Source organism: Pristis pectinata, chromosome 6, assembly GCF_009764475.1.
Source record: "Pristis pectinata isolate sPriPec2 chromosome 6, sPriPec2.1.pri, whole genome shotgun sequence".
NCBI lineage: Eukaryota > Metazoa > Chordata > Chondrichthyes > Rhinopristiformes > Pristidae > Pristis > Pristis pectinata.
Window position 1 is genome coordinate 98705911 of NC_067410.1, and position 19610 is coordinate 98725520.

The window sequence follows — 19610 nt, forward strand, 5'->3', positions numbered from 1 at the left end:
CGGTGGTATGTACAGGCATAAATGCTGTACAACAAATAATGTATGACTCTTGAGACATTATTGTACCTATACACTGCAGTTTAGTCAACAGTCACTATCTTCAAGTTAGGATGTTCTATTTAGAACTCTGCCTCTGTTCATTCACCGGGCAGGGCAGTATTGCTGGTAGGTAATGGGCAATCCAAATATGTAGGCAACCTCAAAAGGTATGAGTGAACTCAGCATTCTCCTTGCTTATGGAATAAGTTGAGATGTTCCTGAGGGTTAACAATATGTTCACTTCCTGGGGGAAGACACAGAACAGAGAAACATGGTAAAACACAAAGAGAGGAAGGTAATGTTGCTGCTGGTGGTGAGCTAGAGACATGAGACGTTGGTGAGCTAGCAACTAGTGAGTCAACTACGATGAAATTTCATATGAGGTCAAAGTGAAATTCTTGAAAGGATTTTCTAATCCAATGGTGTCAGAGATTTTTAAGAGCTACAAGTTCATCAAGTATAACCTGGGGCCAGAGGAGTGAACTGGTGAATACTTGGTCAGAATGAAGACATTGACAGAAAGGTGCATTTTCCTGACTTTTTTTGTTGGGCCACTTACAGGATCACTTGTGTGCATCTAGTTGATGAGATAATTCAGGAGAAACTGTTTATTCAGTGGACCTGACATTCAGGGAAGCCTGTAGGATGGCCACCAGTATGGAGGTGGTGATTAAAAATATGAGGCAGTTTCATTCAAGGGATGATTCTCAGGTGCATAAAGGGAACAGCCCACAGAAATGGTAATGATGGTACAGACGCTGCAAGTGGATTCAATGGGAAACCAGTTGCCGTGGATATTACAGGAACCATCCATGCTTAGACCAGGCATTCTAGGTGCTATAGTACTACAATTGCCACAGGATAGGATACTGCTAAGGGTGTCAATCCCTCAAAAAAAATAGTTGTCCCCATATGGCCCAGACGCAAGGGGGCAACTTTAGTGAACAATACATCTAGGATACTGTACTCAGAGTAGAATTGGGAAATGAGGAGAACGAACTGGGAACGTGTAACATTATCTATTGTACACATAGGGATAATGATGAGAACAATACACTTAAGACCTTAAGACCAGGTTGTTGATTGAAGAAGGAACTATAAATACACGCTTCTGCAGCAAAGCAGTCTGTTGTAGGCCACCGATGCAGAGCCAAACATTATTGGCCATATATACAGGAAGGACCCTCTGGGTTATGGGGGAAGTCACCAGCCAGGGGCCAGGTGTGTAGTCTACAACCCAACAGTATGAACAGTGAATTCTCCAGCTTCCAGTGAACTGCTCCCCCACTGTCCCTTCTCTCTCTCCTCCTGATCTACCCAGTTCTTCCCACACTCATCCCACCGCCCCATCACCACGTTTCTTTCCCATCCTCCATCCACTCCATCTGCCCATCACCCACACTCTCCTCCCACTGGTCCCCCTCGCCTCTGTTCCCACCTGCCCTCTCCACCTCCCTCAGTTGGTTCCATGCTCCAACTTCCCCTCCCATCAGATTCTATCATCTTCAAATCCTGTTGCACCTCCAGCTATCACCTTCCAGCTTCTGTCGCTATGTCCACTCCCCCGTCTTCCATTTGCCTATCACCCCTCCTCACATGGATCCACCTATCACCTGCCAGCTCTTGCTCCACCCCTTCCCTTCAACTTTTCATACTGGCCATCTCCCCACTTTCTTTCCAGTCCTGATGAAGAGTCTTGACCCAAAATGTTGACTGTCCATTTCCCTCCATAGATACTGCCAGACCCGCTGAGTTCCTGCAGTATATTGTGTGTTGCTCCAGATTCCAGCATCTGCAGTCTCTTGTGTCTCCAGACAGCTCAAATGAGATAGTTGTAGAAAATGGCAGTTCAATAGCTATGCAGAACAGTGGGAAACAGTACAGTCTGAGGTGAGAGAGCAGCGGATGCAGGCAGCTGTGTCCATGATGACAGATATTAGATATTAGATGTTTATTTATTAGTCACATATACATCGAAACACACAGTGAAATACATCTTTTCGCGTTACTGAGAATGTTCTGGGGGCATCCTGTGAGTGTCACCACACTTCCCGCGCCAACAAAGCATGCCCACAGCTCCTAACCCGTATGTCTTTTGGAATGTGTGAGGAAACCAGAGCACCCAGAGGAAACCCACGCAGACACGGGGAGAACGTACAAACTCCATACAAGCAGCAGCCGGAATTGAACCTGGGTCGCTGGTGCTGTAATAGTATTATGCTTTTTCCCAGGACGACAATGGCTAACACGAGGGGACATAATTTTAAGGTGATTGGTGGAAGATATAAGGGGGATGTCAGGGGTAAGTTTTTTAAACAGAGAGTGGTGGGTGCGTGGAACGCACTGCCGACAGAGATTGTGGGGGCAGATACATTAGGGACATTTAAGAGACTCTTAGATAGACACGTGAACAATAGAGAAATGGAGGGCTATGTGGGAGCGAAGGGTTAGATAGATCTTAGAGCAGGATAAAATGTCGGCACAACATTGTGGGCCAAAGGGCTTGTACTGTGCTGTAATGTTCTATGCTCTAATCGCTACACTACCGTGCCGCCCTCCAGTGGCAATCCAGTTGCAGGCAGTAATGCATTGGCAGCAGTGTAGTTGGAATTTTGTAACAGTCTCTACGATTGAGAACATGAAGCTTGGGCAAAATAAAAGCCAAGTAGCTAAATGTCAGACCCTCCTGGGAGGGTTTAGGACAGCAGTTTAGCTGAAGCATGTGTGTATTGTGTACTAAGGCAACCAAAGAAAATTTGTGTGGTGTAGCACTGTGATGAAGTGACATGGCAGCGATGAGAACATGATATTCCCAGATGGAGGTTTGCAAATAGAGTGGACAAGATTAATAAATGATTTACCTTCAGAAAGATGAAGAGCTTATTGAAGACTTTCTTAGCCTATCATGGATTCACAGAGCTGACCGTTTGAGTGAACTCTGGGCATATATAGTATATATATTATTTCATTATGATAGCAGCAAGACATTAGGACAGAAAGAATCAATTGCAAAGCAGCTGTGAAGGCAGTTATGAGACTGAGAAACTGAGTCGTAGAACAAAGTGATGAGTTGGTCAGAGGATTTAACAGGGTGAGGTGTCTAGGAGAAACAACGTTTGAAGTCTAGGACCAGTGAAGACAACCACAAACAAGTAGACCAACTCAGGGGCATCACTTCAATAATGATTTAGCTGTTTCAGAACAGTGAAACTATTAACAAAATTTGAAGGCAGTCTGTTCAGACGAAGAGTATATAGAACCAAAGAACAATACAGCACAATACAGGCCTTCAGCCCACCATGTTGTGCCGCCCTTCAAACCACACCTAAGACTATCTAACCCCTTCCTCCCACATATCCCTCTACCTTAAATTCCTCCATATGCTTATCTAACAATCTCTTGAACTCGTCCAATGTATCAGCCTCCACCACCACCACCCCAGGCAGCGCATTCCATGCACCAACCACTCTCTGGGTGAAAAACCTCCCTCTGACATCTCCCTTGAACTTCCCACCTATTACCTTAAAGCCATGTCCTCTTGTTTAGAGCATTGGTGCCTTGGGAAAGAGGCGCTGGCTGTCCACTCTATTGATTCCTCTCAATATCTTGTATACCTCATCATGTCTCCCCTCATCCTCCTTCTCTCCAATGAGAACAGCCCTAGCTCCTTTAGTCTCTCCTCCTAATCCATACTCTCTAATCCAGGCAGCATCCTCCTCTGCACCCTTTCCAACGCCTCCACATCCTTCCTAAAATGAGGTGACCAGAACTGGACACAGTACTTTAAGTGTGGCCTAACCAGAGTTTTGTAAAGCTGCATCATCACTATAATCTGTTTGAAAAGGATAGAAGAACCAGCTTTAGAAAAACAACTGTGTCACTGCAATAGAGTCCACATCAAGATGAAATCAACATGCTCAGCATGAGATGCTGCTTTGAGGTGATATTGATTGGGTCTGGTAAAGTCAATACAAAGAAGTAGAAAGGAGGCGGGTACTGGAGAAGAACTCAGTGTCTACAGACTCTTGTTATTTACAGAACTGCTGAATGGACCAAATTTAGTGCTGAATGAGTTGAATGCCTTGAGAGGGGACTGCATTGCAATATGAAGGCTGTTGAAAAGCTCTGAGGGTCCTCTGAAGGATGTTACACCAGGTATGGACTTAATAGTGTCAGTCCGTGCAGTATAGTCAGAGTGTGAAAGGTCACACTGAAAACAGTCATGTCACACTAGAAGAAGTGACTTTGTAGATTGAATGGTTAAAGCTGGAAAAAGATCTGAGAGGGAGTTAGGATGCCAAGAAGTGTGAAAGCAGAGTCACAAAGATAGAGAGCTTTAAGAAGCAGCCATAACAGCTGATTCAAGACAGAAGAGATTCTGCAGATGCTGGAATCCGGAGCAACACACACAAAATGCTGGAGGAACTCAGCGGGTCAGGCAGCATCTATGGAGGGAAATGAACAGTCAACGTTTCGGGATGAGACCCTAAATCAGGACTGGAAAGAAAGAGGGCGGAAGGCAGAATAAAATGGTGGGGGGGGGGGGTGGAGGAGCACGAGCTGGTGGGTGATAGGTGAATCCAGGTGAAGGGGGAAGGTGGGTAGGTGTGGGGGGGGTGGAGTGGGAATGATGCGAGAAGCTGGGTGGTGATAGGTGGAAGAGGTAAAGGGCTGAAAAGATGGAATCTGATAGGAGAGGACAGTAGACCATGGAATAAAGGGAAGGAGGTGGGGAACCAGAGGAAGGAAGGTGTGGGTGATGGGCAGGTTGTGAGGGTGGGGGAGGGGAAAGAGGAGGGGTAAAGGGGCCAGAGGGATAAGGGAAAACCAAAAGGGGGAGGGGGGGAACAGGGATGTGGTTACCGAAAGTTAGAGACATCGATGTTGATACCATCAGGTTGGAGACTACCAAGGCAAAATATGAGGTGTTGTTCCTCTGATCTATGTTTAGGCTGCACCAGGAGCACTGGATGTAATAAATGTCCTTGATGGATTCACATGTGCTCCTCCTCCTCCTCCTTCCACCATTTTATTCTGGCTTCTGCCCTCTTTCTTTCCAGTCCCAAAGAAGGGTCTCAGCCCAAAACAGATTTCCCTCCATAGATGCTGCCTGACCGGCTGAGTTCTTCCAGGATTTTGTGTGTGTTGCTGCATAACAGGTGTTTGTTGCAACTGGAGACAGAGAGTGCAGATGTACTGTAGATGTCAAGCTGTCTCCAACCTTCACCATCCCCTCCCCCCACCTCAATCCCTCTGCCTCTCATTGTTTTTCTCTCTTTATCTGCCTCCATTCATCTCTCACTGTTTCTGAACTCCACCCCCTTCTCCCCTCCCCTACCTGAGGCAACCTGCCTGTCATCTTTCATCGTTCCTCAATCCACTAATCAGCTCAGACTCCTGTCTCACCCTCCCCCTCTCCTCTTTATACTGGCCATCGCTCCTCTCTACTCTCAGTCCTGATGTAGGATTTTGACCTGATGCATCAACAATTCCTTCCTGCCACAGATGCTGCTCAACCTGCCAAATTCCTCCAGCAGATTGATTGTTGCAACTGAGTTCATGATGCCTAAAATGTACTGAGTACAGTGATAACTGCAACTAATATAGTTAATGGAAAGAATTATTAGCCTCTGTGATAACATTAAGTGGTCAATTTAGAGCATACAGGTGACAAAAGGTAGATGGCCATCCAGAGTATGTAATATCGCTATTCAAAGGCATAAAGACAATAACATTGAGGTAACCATTGAAGAAGAGGATGTGAGACTAGATGTGTATGAGGCTTTCCTGGGGAAGTGATACATTGCAGTTATTAGTGCCTTGACTGGATACTTCAGAGGTATCAGGAGATCAGACGAACTCATTATTGGTTTAATTTACAATTGCATGTTAATGTTTATAGGTAACCAATTGTATAATTTCATGAGAGTGAATATCTTAATTAATTTTATGGGTTTTGAAAAGGGGAGAAATGTAGTGTATAGGGTCTTGGTGTCATAAAGTCACAAAGCACAGAAACCGTTTGAGACCTGATACAGCCCAGCATGTCAATGTTGACCATCAAGTACCTATCTATACTAATCCTATTTACCAGCACTTGGTCTGTGCCCTACTATGCACTGACATTTCAGGTACTCATCCAGATGTTTCTTGAATGCTGTGAGAGGACCTGCCTCCACCACCTTCTCAGGCAGTTTCACATTGCAACCACCCTTTGGGTGAAAACATTCTTTCTCAGATCCCCTCGATACTTCACCTTAAACCTATGCCCAGTGGTCTTAGAGACTTCTGCCATGGGAAAACGTTTCCTACTATCTACCTTATCTATGGCACTCATAATTTTGTATACCTCTCTCAGGTTCCCATCAGCTTCTTCAAGAAAAATAAGCCCAGCCTATCCAGTCTCTCTTCATAACTGAATCATTGCATCCCAGGCAACATCCTGGTAAATCTCATCTGCATCCTTTTCAGTGCAGTCACATCCTTCCTCTCGTGTGGCAACCAGTAGCCTACACAATATTCTAGCTGTGGTTTAACCAATATTTTATAAATTTCCACTGAGGCCTCCGTGCACTTATGAAAATAAAAAAAAACAGCAGGCACTGGAAATTTGAAACAAAAACAGAAAATGCTGGAAAAATTCAGCAAGTCAGGCAGCATCTGTGGAAAGAGAAATAGTTATTTATTTGGTAGTAACTATTCTCAACAGAGCAACCTGCATATGCTCTTCTCTATTATGCCCTGAATTATTTCTAAAAGAAGTGAAATTCTCCCACTGTTCCTTTGTTTTTTTTTAGTATTAATTCTGTTCTTGGAAAAATTGTGTATAATTTAGTTTTATTTTATATTTTTCTTGTGAATGCTGCTTGTATATTGCTATGTGCCTTTGATGCTGCTGCAAGTAAATTTTTCATTGCACCTGAGCACACATGTACTTGTGCATATGACAATAAACTCGACTTTGACTTTGAATGGCATCTCCCACTGCACTGTGTTCTTTTTCTCATTTCCCTCACATCTGCCACTTTTCTCTCCCATTTAAGTGAGAGAGTGGAATCCAGGTTTTGTGCTGTGGGCTCATTGCTATTGGGAATTAGTTTGAAACTAACTAATGGAATTGTATGAGATTTCCTAGAACCAACAATAAGTGGGACAGTCTGGTTATACATTCTGACACACTCCTTGTTTTTCAGTTGTTTCCATACCTATTGGTGTTGAAGTCCTGACATTGGCTCCCACTAATGTGCAAGTGTGGTGCAACTTAACTTCTGACTATCTCTGGCTGAAGTGCCTACATGGGGTCATCTGATGGGAACGGCAAGTAGATTATGCCCCCTGTTTAGAGATTTCACAGCACCGCACCTACCCAATGCCCCAGCACCCTAATCCTTTGAAAATCTTTCTTTCAGCCCTTATCCTCAAACAGCACAGGATGATTGGCCTCTCATTTACTTATTTCCTTTTGTCATGTCAGGTTATGTAACTGTCCACATTCCTGGCTCCATTTTCATTTCTCCAGCAGGTTAGAGAACGATATGCTTTGTAACTTGAATGAGTCAGGCTTCTAGATATTGAATGCATTTCTGAAAACTCGCCAAGGTCAATAGATTCTATCAGTGAATATAAAGGCAGTTGGTTCAAACCAAAGGTATTTTCAAAGTATCAGTTATAGTACACACTGTTTCAGCAGTGTCAATTTTTATTGCATGTCATGAGTCATTGAAAGTGAAAATTGTTCTGTAATAGTGAAGGAGGTAAGCTCTGATACCAATGCTGACTACCAACAATACGCAGTCCTTGGTGTATCTGCATACTTGATAAGTTATGCAATCACTTCTGCAATTTTTCTTTCTGAATTGTGAGCCTTAAATTTCCATTCCCTCCATTGCTTAGGTTGTAGCAAGGCCCCTTTGATTGCATGGAGATTGCTTCCACTATCATTTGCTCTCACTTCAGTGACCATACGTGTTGAAAACCATAGAGTCCCCCCATCAAACGTCAGAGTCCTGGTGCAGCAACTCCCAGACACCTCCTGTACAGTTGGTGTGTAAACTCCACATTGGTTAGATCAGCCTCTGGAAAAATGAGGAGGATGAAAATGTGGGATCATTACAGAGTATTTGCATTTCCATCCCTGTCAGCTCCTGATCCCTTTCAACAATTTGTCATACTCTTCACATTGGGAATGTTGTAGGCCATCACTAAATAGGAAGTTTAGAAGAATGAGGGATAACCTTATTCAAACATATAAGATCTTAAAGAGGCTTGACAGGGTAGATGATGGGATGTTTTCACTAGTGGGGGAATCTTGAACAAGGTGACATAACTACAAGATACAGGGCTGGTCATTGAAAACTGAGGTACGTAGAAGTTCCTTCTCACAGAGGGTGGTGACTCTGGAATTCTCTGCCCCTGTGAGTGGTGGAAGCTGGATCATTAGAAGTACTTAATGTGGAGGTGGATAAATATTTGATAGATGAAGGAATTAAGGGGTCTGGAGAAATGGCACAGAAGAGGAGTTGAGGCCAGCATAGATCAGCCAAACTCATATTGAATAGTGGGGCAAGCTTGAACGGCCTGATGGCTTACTCCTCCTCCTACTTCCTTGTGTTCTTGTGTTCTTGATGCACGAGAGTGTGAGCATGCGTCATTGACACAATGACAGGCATCTTGTCACAAATTTACATCTTTGGAATAAATCTGTGCATAAAAGTGCAGATGTTTGACTTTTAAAATATGTCATTTTTGATCTTAAGTGTTGATTCGACTGACTTTGAAGCAAGTGATATATAAAATCCTTATCACAATTGCCCACCAGCCAGCTTTATCAACAATCCTCAAGTGTGGGAGACCACCTTTGGGGTTCAGACAAAAACTTGTATGGGCAGAAAAAGTTTTTGTTTCAACCTTAAAAGTGTTCAAGCAGAAAAAAAGATATCTGTACTGAGCTCCTTGCAATGACTTTCATGAGGTGCGATGCAGTTAGCAGTACAGAATGCATTGTTCATAAAGCTCATGCTGCCCAAGTCCCAGGAGTTGACTGCAAACACTAGGCCTGGAAGCCAACTACAATGGCTGCCCAGACTCTGAGGCCAAAAGCTGACTGTAAATATCAACTCTGGGTTTCAGGAGCTACCAACGGGTAGCCTTAAATTTCAACCTAATTTGACATAGGCTTTCAGCAGCTAAGATGAAACATCTGTTGCTTTTCTTTTCTAGTCTAAACATGTATCAACTATAATTTGAGAGATGGGGCACTTTCATCTTTTCAAGAAGTTTTAACAGGATGTCTTGCTTGTGATGTTTTGGTGTTAATGCACCGTGCAACATGAACACTGTGTAATGTGAAAACTAAGCTGAGGTAACTGTGAGTTTACATTGTCACCCTTAGTGTTGTTTACATTTTGCTTTCACTTTTTAGAACTGCTCTCTTTGATTTTCATTTGTCAAATTATTTGCATTTAATCTATTTTATATTTTTGCTTTGCTTTCTTTTTAAGTCTTTAGTTTTGTAGCTTCTGTTTGTTTTCACAAACTCTCCTGGTTGAACAGGAATAGACAGAAGTACGGTATGTTCATTTTAAGTTACTTTTGCTGGACATTCTTGTTGACGTTGGTATACTTGGCATACCTGTCAGAAAACATTTTGGTACATAAATGTAGCCGATAAAATATGTTGGTCTATAAATCACAGCAGAGTTGAGTGAGTGCTTTGAAAATGCTTGCAGACCCAATGAAGCAAATAAAGAACCACCAGAGGGATTTGCAGGATTTAGCCTGATTTAGGATATTTGTTTCAATTGTCCACTCAGAGTTTTTCTCACCAACTCCGTTCCTGATGAGCACCACCTTTGAATTGATTGCATTTCCTATGATTATGGGCATTTTTCTTCTGAAGGCATAAATAACTGCATGTTAGGGGTTGCCAGAACTTTTAGCCAGCCAATTATCAAACTGGCCTCCAAACATCTCCTATAACTTAGTGTCAATATTAGTCCAGTTCCTATTCCGTGAAGCCCCTTGGGATGTCATCCCATATCTGAGGAAAGTACATTGCCAAGTGGCAGTCATGCCATTTTTTAATGACCATATTGGTTCTGAGCAAACCTTACAGTGTTTAAGTAGAAAAGTGCATGGTACCTCTGTGACAAATTCTAAAACATACCCTGCACATTTTCTGTAACAACATGAGATACTGAGAGGCTGCAAGATTTTGTGCAGTCTTTGGATGCCAAGGGTTGCCAGCTCACATTTGTAGGTTGTGGCAGGAATACCGCTAAGGTATATTTGGAGGTATATTTGACAGAAGTGCTTCTGTAACACAGATACCATGGCTTCTACCACATCCCCTCCTCAGCCCCATCCTGATAGCTATCCCTATAGGATTCCTGCCTACTTCCTTGGAATTCAGCAATTACTCATTCACATCTCTTCATTGGATAAAATCTGGGCTCCTTATCATATGTCACTTCAGAAGATGTTGTTCAGGAAGCAAGCACTTCTTTTACCTTTGTCTCATTTTTATTTTCCATTCTCAAGTAATTCTGTAACCATCAGCAGATAACCATGTTTAATGTCACTGTTGAAGAAAAGGTCATTAACATTTCTGCAGTCTTTGTAATGATGCAGTGAGAAATTTCAGTGTGCATCATTCATTTTCCTGGTAGCTGGAAGAGGCTCGCATTGACATTTAAGGTGGTTGATTTGTTCTCAGTACTGTCAGGAGAGCCATTTCTAGAGCAGGATCTTTATCAATTCACCTCACCTCACTGGGTGAGGTGTGTCAGGAGATTCGACACCAAATCTTCCAGTCAACTACTGCAGAGCACTTAGAAAATTAATGCCCATTTCTGCTTCACTAATGTATGGCATTAGCCACAAATAACAACTAATAGGGCAATCCCTTCCATCCATGGTGGCAGGACACATTTGAGCATGATTAATTATACTGTTTCTCACGAGAGTCTTCTTCTGATCTATGAATAAGAATTATGTAAGTTTATCTCCTCCCCCACCACCATAATTTTAGGAGTAGTTGAAAGATACATTGCAACTCAGGGATTCAGTCAATGGGCTCTGGTGAAACCAGACAATGAGAATTCTGAACCTGAATGGTTTCTAAACATCTCTCATACTTGCTATTGAAATTACAGCCTTGAGTTCACTCCCTAGTAGTCACTGTGTGTCTTGACATTTACTGAAGTGTTCCCATGGCAAGGCTATCTCCAAGGATATTCGCTTGCCCTTGCTTACAGCATAGTAGCTGCTTTACATATTCCATCCAAGACATTGACAGGAGGTGCATGTCTTCTGCTAAAGAGTAGAAAATAAAGCAAAAAGTTCTGCCTTTGCAATGGTAGTGTTAACCTGTTATTGACCAACAATCATTTTTACCTTTATTTCTCATCAGAACATGAACAACAATTTGTCACTTGACCAACAAAGATTAGACACACTCATTTCTTTATTACCTGAAACTCCAATCATTCCTCCACACTGGCACCCTTTGCTATTAACCATACTGGTGGTGAGACAATGTCAGTTTTGGAAAGCTGGGCATGAAGCCATGGCCAATAGAAAGTTAGAATTGAGAGATCAGGACACCTGCATTTCTCTCCTGTATGCAGTTTTTGTTGTCTGCTGAGTTATGTACGTGGAAATGTTTATGCTCAGTTTGTGATTTAGCCTTATTTAGAACTCAGATTTGTGTAAATGAACAATATGGATTGTTCTATAAAATATGTCTTGGATTTTCTGTTTAACTTTGTGCCCCTATTTGAAGTAGGAACAAAGCGAAGTCTATTAGTCGACTAAAGTCGTCCATAATGTGGTGTATAATATTATGGGATTCCTATCTCATAATGTGTTCTATCATATTATTAAACAGTTGTTTAATAACTATAAGGTTCTATGCAGCACATTATGAATAGAGAATGGATTTCTTTACTCGTATTATACAGTATTTTATTATTCAACAATAATAATATGGTTTAATAACAATAAAATACCATAAAGCCCATTATCAGTAAAGAAGCCCATAAAATACTTTATTGTTATTACCCTATTTTTCAGTGGTCTTAATTTGACATTTCTTTATTGTTTCTGATTTTTTTTAGGCCAGTTTGAATTTGTATTTGATACATAAAAGAAGATTTATCAGGAAGGTCAACAAGCACAAATTATATCTGCAGACCACAGGACTGGTTCCAGTGGTCTCAGGTTGTTTCAGCTCAGCAGGAATCCAGCTGCTTTGTTACCTTTAGCAAAGACGCCAACTTGTTTTAAAGGGAGTCTGAAAGGAGGAGAGAGATGTTGAGAGGCAAAGAGGTTTCAGTGTGTGAATTGCAGTGCTTGAGGTGTAGGCATGGTTGCATTTTGTGGTACGAAGTAATTGAGAATGTGGACTGGAGGAACACCAAGATTTTGGAAGGTGGTTTGTCAAGAGGCTAGCAAAACCTACACTTTTATTTATTTCCCCATTACCAACCATGACAAAAATGCCCAGTACATTTCAGGAAATTCAAGATGTCACTGATTGCTAACTTATGCCAACGTGAAGATCATTTTGGGTTCAGTGAGTAACCAGTTTCATGTTGCAGTTGTTTAATGTGTAAAGTTCTTTGTAAACAGAAACATGGAATCATTGTCAAGTTGCAATCTCAAGCATCTACTGATAATGTAATTTTGCATGAGGTTCAATGAAAGTGCTGCAAGATTGTGTGCAAGATTGGTAGGCACAAGCAATGAATGAAGAACAGCTAAATCAGAAACATCTATAGTATGCAGTTTTAGATATGGTATTGTTAAATGGTCTTACTTTTCTTGTTTGCTTCAACTCCATCTTGTTCTTCCATGCCTGTTCTGGGCCCTGGAGGTACACACAGTTTTGAGCTCAGTGGCTACATTCCAACTGATGGTACTCTACAGTCTTGTGCCCAGGGTCCCAAAATGCAGTAGCACATCCACTTCATCCTCAGTGTCAACTGTGGCTCTGGATAAAATAAACACACATCTCCGATTCAAAAAAAGCCAATTGTGGCATTTCAGTGCAGTATTGAGGGAGTGATGCACCATTGGAAAGGCTTGCTTTAAGATGAGATGTTAATCTGCACACTTTCTCAGGCAGATGTTTAAAAAATAATGTGCCACTACTTTTAAGAAGGGAGCAGGTGAGTTATCCATGGTGTTCTAGCAAATGTCATCGCCATATTGCTGTCTGTGTAATCTTGCTCTGTGTGAATTAACTGCTGCAGTTCCAAATGATGACAACGATAATAATTTGAAGCATTTTATTGGATGCAAATGCTTTGTGGTTGTCCTGAGGCCATGCTACATGAATACAAGTCGTTTATTTTTATTATTAATTGATAGAAAGGAATTGTTCACGCTCGTTCCCAGATTAGTTTTGTGCCCCTACATTCCTATGATGTTTGGACAAACCAGGGATGGATTTGTATAGCAAAAAACAAACTGCTGGAGGAACTCAACGGGTCAGGCAGCATCTGTAGAGGGAAATGGACAGTCGATGTTTCAGATTTGTTAAGTTTAAAGTTGAGGCAAACATCCCAGAAGCAAATGTAAGCAGTATCAGTGGAGATTCAGGAGGGATGAACTGTCAATTTAACCTGTGAGATCTATGTGGTGCATTAGGCTATAATGCGCAGAAGTAATTTGTGAAGTGAATCAGATCTGTATTTCCAAAAATCTCACAATCCTCCAAATAAAGAAGAATTAGTGATTAGAAAATGATCTTATTCACAGATTAATGAAAATACGAGATCTGGCCATTGCCTCAGGAAGGACTGCGCTGATGATAGCTAATTTTGCTGCAGTCTTTAATGGAACACATGCAAAGAACATCTTGCATGTTGCACTGAATTATGAGCTTTAGAAAAGAGGTCAGGATATTTCCTTCTGTGCAAGCACTCAACCACTTACTCTCCATGAGGAAAAAAGACTGAACAAATCCAGTAAATAGTTTGACAGGTATGTTGTACCTTGTCCGGCCTTCCCTGATTCATCAAACATGTTAATCTCATGGTAACCAATTATCAAATAGTACACAAAAAAGGACAAAAGTTGACTGGTAAAATTATCTTGCAGATTAATATGTCTTGTTTGTACATTATATGATGGATTAATTTAACCCATGAGAAGGACATCATCAAATGTCATTGGCCAAACTGATAAAGTAAAATTTGAACAGTCTCAGCGCATCCAAATAGAAATCTGCTATTTAACCTATAAAACATTAGTGTGGTGTAATCTAACCTTCAGAGCCTTTGTGATACTCTAGTGATTTTGCTCAACTCTTTTTAAGTCTAATGTTTCCTTACAGCATCCAGAAATAAATGTAGTTCAACTACTATGTTCCAACCACTATATTGTATAAGTATAGCAAAATTGTCTCCCATTTATGTTCCACTGCTGTGATTGTAAAGGTTAACAACCTGCTTGTCTTTAGATTTTTTTTAACCTGACTACTGCATTTAAGATTACCACTGTGTTCATATTTTTATAGGTCACCTTCTTTTGCAAATGTGAGGAGGGACACATTGGGCTATTCTGTGAAGAATTTGATGGCTGTCATAACATCCAGTGCCTAAGCAATGGAACATGTTTGGACATTAAAGAGGGAAACGACCTGAGGAACTTCACCTGTGTCTGCCCACCAGGTACGCATCATTTGTTTGGTAGTGTAGTGTTATGATCATCAAGGCGGCAAATTAAACTTCATTGAAGTACAAAACCAAATGTGGATCCAATTTATGAAGCTCAATGTATCACTCATTTTCTTATTCATTCATGGAATGTGGGCACAGCTGAAAAGGCCATCATTTATTGGCCATTCCTAATTGGCCTTGAATTGAGTGGCATGTTGGGCCATCTCAAAGGACAGCCACTGATGTGGGCCTGGAGATACATACAGACCGGACTAGGCAAGGACAACAGGTACCTTTCCCTAAAAGGCATTAATGAGCAAATGGAGCCTTACAAGAATCTGGGGATTTCATGGTCATCATTATTGATAATAGATTTTAGTTCTAGATATTAATTAACTGAATTTCCATTGTGGGCTCCTGGGTAGGTTGTTCAGTAACTTAAACACTGTGCTACCATATGCCCTGCATACAATCACACAATACAAACTTATATAAGAATTTTTAATGTAACAAACATCTCCCCGAGCTTCAGAAATGTTTAAGAGATAATGGGGAAAGATTGGGAGAGGATTAGGGAGACAAATGAAGACATGGTCAGCAATGTAGATTGTGAGGAAGATAGTAATGGTTGAGATAAGTTTAGGAAGAGAATGCCTATACTGGTAATTGGAGACTCATCCCTGAAGAAACTCAGAGGGTCAGGTAGCATCTGAAGGTGTGGAAGGAGAAACATTGAAAGCTTGAAACAATAACCCTGCTTCTATTTCCAGAGACGCTGCCTGATCTGGGTGTTCTCTGTTTTTATTTTATATTGTTTATATTTTATTTTATTTCGGAAGTGGAAATAACTCTGGATACAGAGTTTGAAGCACAGGTGAAATCCAATCAAGAACATTCTAGGAAACTTTTCAGTAGCCTTGTGAGGTCATGAATCTTTTGACTCTTACCCTAGCTGAAAAAACATAATATTTTTATTGCAATTGTTAACTCTTCTCCATGAAACTCTAAAAGTGTTCTTTTTTCCTTTAATTATGTCTGATACATGTCATTGCTTTGTAAGAACTGTTTTAATCTATGTAAGCATTTTGTTTCAATCTAAAATCCTGCTGACAATTTCTTTTTGTAGTTTGTGGTTCAATATGAAGTAAGCAGAGTAGAATTGCTAAATGAAAGTGGCAGCTACCACTGCAGTTTTAAATATTAGAAATTGTTTTCTGTTGATATATTTTTTGGGTTGTGCAGCTTTTTAGTTTAGGACTTGAAACACAGCACCTTGTGCAGTGAGTTAGATCAATGGGGCATCATTAAAATTGCACCATTCTTCTGAAAATATCCATTAGTGTCACTACAGTGCTGTAATACAGAGGATCTTCGTAGGAAAGCCGGTCTTTGCATCAGTCAAAGCCACTGGGATAAGGTTGTGCTGAGTCTATAAATAGATGATGGTGAAATATTATTAGATGAGCATCAATTAAACAGCCTACTATGGTGTCAGGAAGATGTATCAAATGAAGAAGTGTTGACAATTAATAACAGACAGAGCTTCTTCAATGCAAAATTTCTTATGGAAGAAGCATCAGTTGCTGTGTCCAGCATTGCAAGAAATCTCCATTATGTTAGCACATGGAGACCAAATGAAAATGGTAGAAGGAGTGCTGAACCTCTCCAACAATCCACCCATTTTCCCCACCTATCCCACCCACGCCCATGTCTGCGGATCCTAAATAGAACTTACTAGCCGCCTCAGGACCTACATCTCATCAGGGCCTGTGGATTTGTTTCTTTAAGCTCGCTAAACCATCTAATACCAACTCTTTTTCAATGTTTCTAGCATTCCAGAGTTCTCCAATTGCACTATCCTTCTTCATAGTGAATACAGATAAGAATTACCTAATTTAAGATCTCACCTACAACTTCTGGTTCCCACACAGAGATTGCCTGTAATGGGTTCTACACTTTTATTGTAGTTAAGAGGATTAGAAAATGAGCAGATTTATGTTTAGTTAAAATTCACAAGAATCATAGAACAGTTACAGCTCAGAAGGAGGCCATTTGGCACATTGAGTTCATACCAATTCTATGTACCAACAATCTAGCTGAACCCCTCCCCACCCCATCCCACAGACCCGCTAATTCTTTCCTTCCAGGTATTTATCCAGCGTTAGTTTCAGCGCAGAACTATCACCCAAACTAATGTGCTATAAATTACATGGAAATGTAAATCGTACAGAGGTAAGTTGTTAATGTGACAGGTAAGGTTAGGGTTAGCCGTTTAGAGTAAAGTAACAAGATAATCAGTTTTAGTGGCTTTGCACGAGGTATAAATGTTAGCCATGTAAACCGCTGCATTCCCAAAGAGGAAATATTGAATCATAGAATCATAGAATCGTAGAACAGTACAGCACAATACAGGCCCTTCGGCCCACAACGTTGTGCCGACCTTTAAACCTCACCTAAGACTATCTAATCCCTTCCTCCCACATATCCCTCTATTTTAAATTCCTCCATATGCTTAAGCATGGGTAGAGGCTATGGACTAGTAAATGGAAATTTTAAAAAAACTGCAGAAGCTGGAAATCTAAAATTAAAAACAGAATATGATGGTATTTATACAGTTATTGGTTCTTCAACATGTATGTGCAGAGGAGCAGAGGGATCTGGGGGTTCATATTCACAGTTCACTGAAAGTTGCCTCACAGGTGGATAGAGAAGCTAAGAAGGCCTATGGGAAGTTAGCTTTCATAAATCGTGGGATTGAGTTTAAGAGCCGCGAAGTGATGATGCAGCTTTACAAAACTCTAGTTAGACCACACTTAGAGTACTGTGTTCAGTTCTGGTTGCCGTATTATAGGAAGGATGTGGAGGCATTGGAGAGGGTGCAGAGGAGATTTATCAGGATGCTGCCTGGATTAGAGTGCATGGAATATGAGGAGAGGCTTAAGGTGCTAGGGCTTTATTCACTGGAAAGGAGGAGGATGAGGGGAGACATGATGGAGGTATATAAAATATTGAGAGGAATAGATAGAGTACACAGTCAGCGCCTTCTTCCCAGGGTACCAATGCTCAAGACAAGAGGGCATGGCTTTAAGGTTATGGGTGGGAGGTTCGGGGAGATGTCAGGGGGAGGTTTTTCAGCCAGAGAGTGGTTGGTACATGGAATGCACTGCCTGGGGTGGTGGTGGAGGCAGATACATTGGACAGGTTCAAGAGTTTGTTAGAATAGGCATATGGAGGAATGTGAGATAGAGGGATATGCGGGAGGAAAGGGTTAGATAGTGTGAGGGTGGTTTGATGGATGGCACAACATGGTGGGCCGAAGGGCCTGTTTTGTGCTGTATGCTTCTATGGTCTATGGTTCTATGGTTGATAACTCCCTCAAGGAGTTGACTGGAACCCAATAAACAGCCCTTTTTTCGTATCTTTATGTTCCCTGTGCATTTGCAAACCATCCAACCACCCCAGAATGCCTCATGATCACATCAAAATTTGTTCTGTCCCATTACTGAGTACCTTGCCATTTACCTTGTACTCTGCCCTGGAGTTTGTCCTTCCAAAGTGTACCACCTCACACTTCTCTGGATTGAACTCCATCTGCCACTTGTCAGCCCAGCTCTGCATCCTATCAATATCCCTCTGTAAGCTCCGACAGCCCTCCACACTATCCACAACACCGCCGATCTTAGTGTCGTCCGCAAACTTACTAACCCACCCTTCCACCCCCTCATCTAAGTCATCTATAAATATCACAAAAAGTAGAGGTCCCAGAACTGATCCCTGCGGGACACCACTAGTCACTTCCCTCCAATCCGAGGGCACTCCCTCCACCACAACCCTCTGCTTTCTACAGGCAAGCCAATTCCTAATCCACACAGCTAAGCTCCCCTGGATCCCTTGGCTTCTGACCTTCTGAAGAAGCCTACCATGAGGAACCTTATCAAACGCCTTACTAAAATCCATATAAACCACATCCACCGCACTACCCTCATCAATCTTCCTGGTCACCTCCTCAAAGAACTCTATCAGGCTAGTGAGGCAAGATCTTCCCTTCACAAAGCCATGCTGGCTGTCCCTAATAAGTCCATAATTCTCTAGGTGTTCATAGATCCTGTCCCTTAGAATCCTTTCTAACAGCTTACCCACCACAGACGTGAGACTCATCGGTCTGTAATTCCCTGGACTATCCCTACTATCCTTTTGAACAAGGGGACAACATTCGCCACCTTCCACTCCTCCGGCACCATCCCCGTGGACAACGAGGACTCATAGATCCTTACCAACAGTTCAACAATCTCCTCCCTCGCCTCTCGAAGCAGCCTGGGGAAAATCCCATCAGGCCCCAGAGATTAATCTGTCTTGATATTATTTAACAACTTCAACACATCCTCTCTCTTGATATCTACAACCTCGAGAACATTACCCTTACCAGCACTCCCTTCCGCTTCATCAAGACCCCTCTCCTCGGTGAATACCGAAGAGAAGTATTCATTGAGAACTTCTCCCACTTCCGCCGTCTCCAGGCACATTCTCCCACCTTTGTCTTTAATCAGACCTACCTTTACCCTAGCCATCCTCCTACCCTTCACGTACATGAAAAAGGCCTTGGGATTTTCCTTAACCCTACTAGCCAATGCCTTTTCATGTCCCCTTCTCGCTCCCCTCAGCCCTTTCTTAAGTTCCTTCCTCGCTACTCTATATTCCTCACAGGCCCTGTCTGAACCTTGCTGCTTATACCTCATGTATGCTACCTTCTTCTCCCTAACTAGTCGTTCCACCTCTCTCATCACCCACGGTTCCTTCACCCTGCCATTCCTTCTCTGCCTCACCGGGACATATTTATCCCTAACATCCTGCTTAAGATCCCTGAACATCAACCACATCTCCATAGTACATTTCCCTTCAAAAAGGACA

General features: G+C 41.9%; 1 protein-coding gene across 1 annotated transcript in view; it reads left to right on the forward strand.

Annotated features, from left to right (window-relative positions):
• dner (delta/notch-like EGF repeat containing) overlaps positions 1 to 19610 on the forward strand; it is a 188440-nt gene that overhangs the window by 132482 nt on the left and 36348 nt on the right. Inside the window, exon 6 of the mRNA XM_052018121.1 lies at positions 14561 to 14714. Within this exon, the coding sequence (XP_051874081.1) occupies positions 14561 to 14714 (154 nt within the window). The remainder of the gene's footprint in view (positions 1 to 14560; positions 14715 to 19610) is intronic.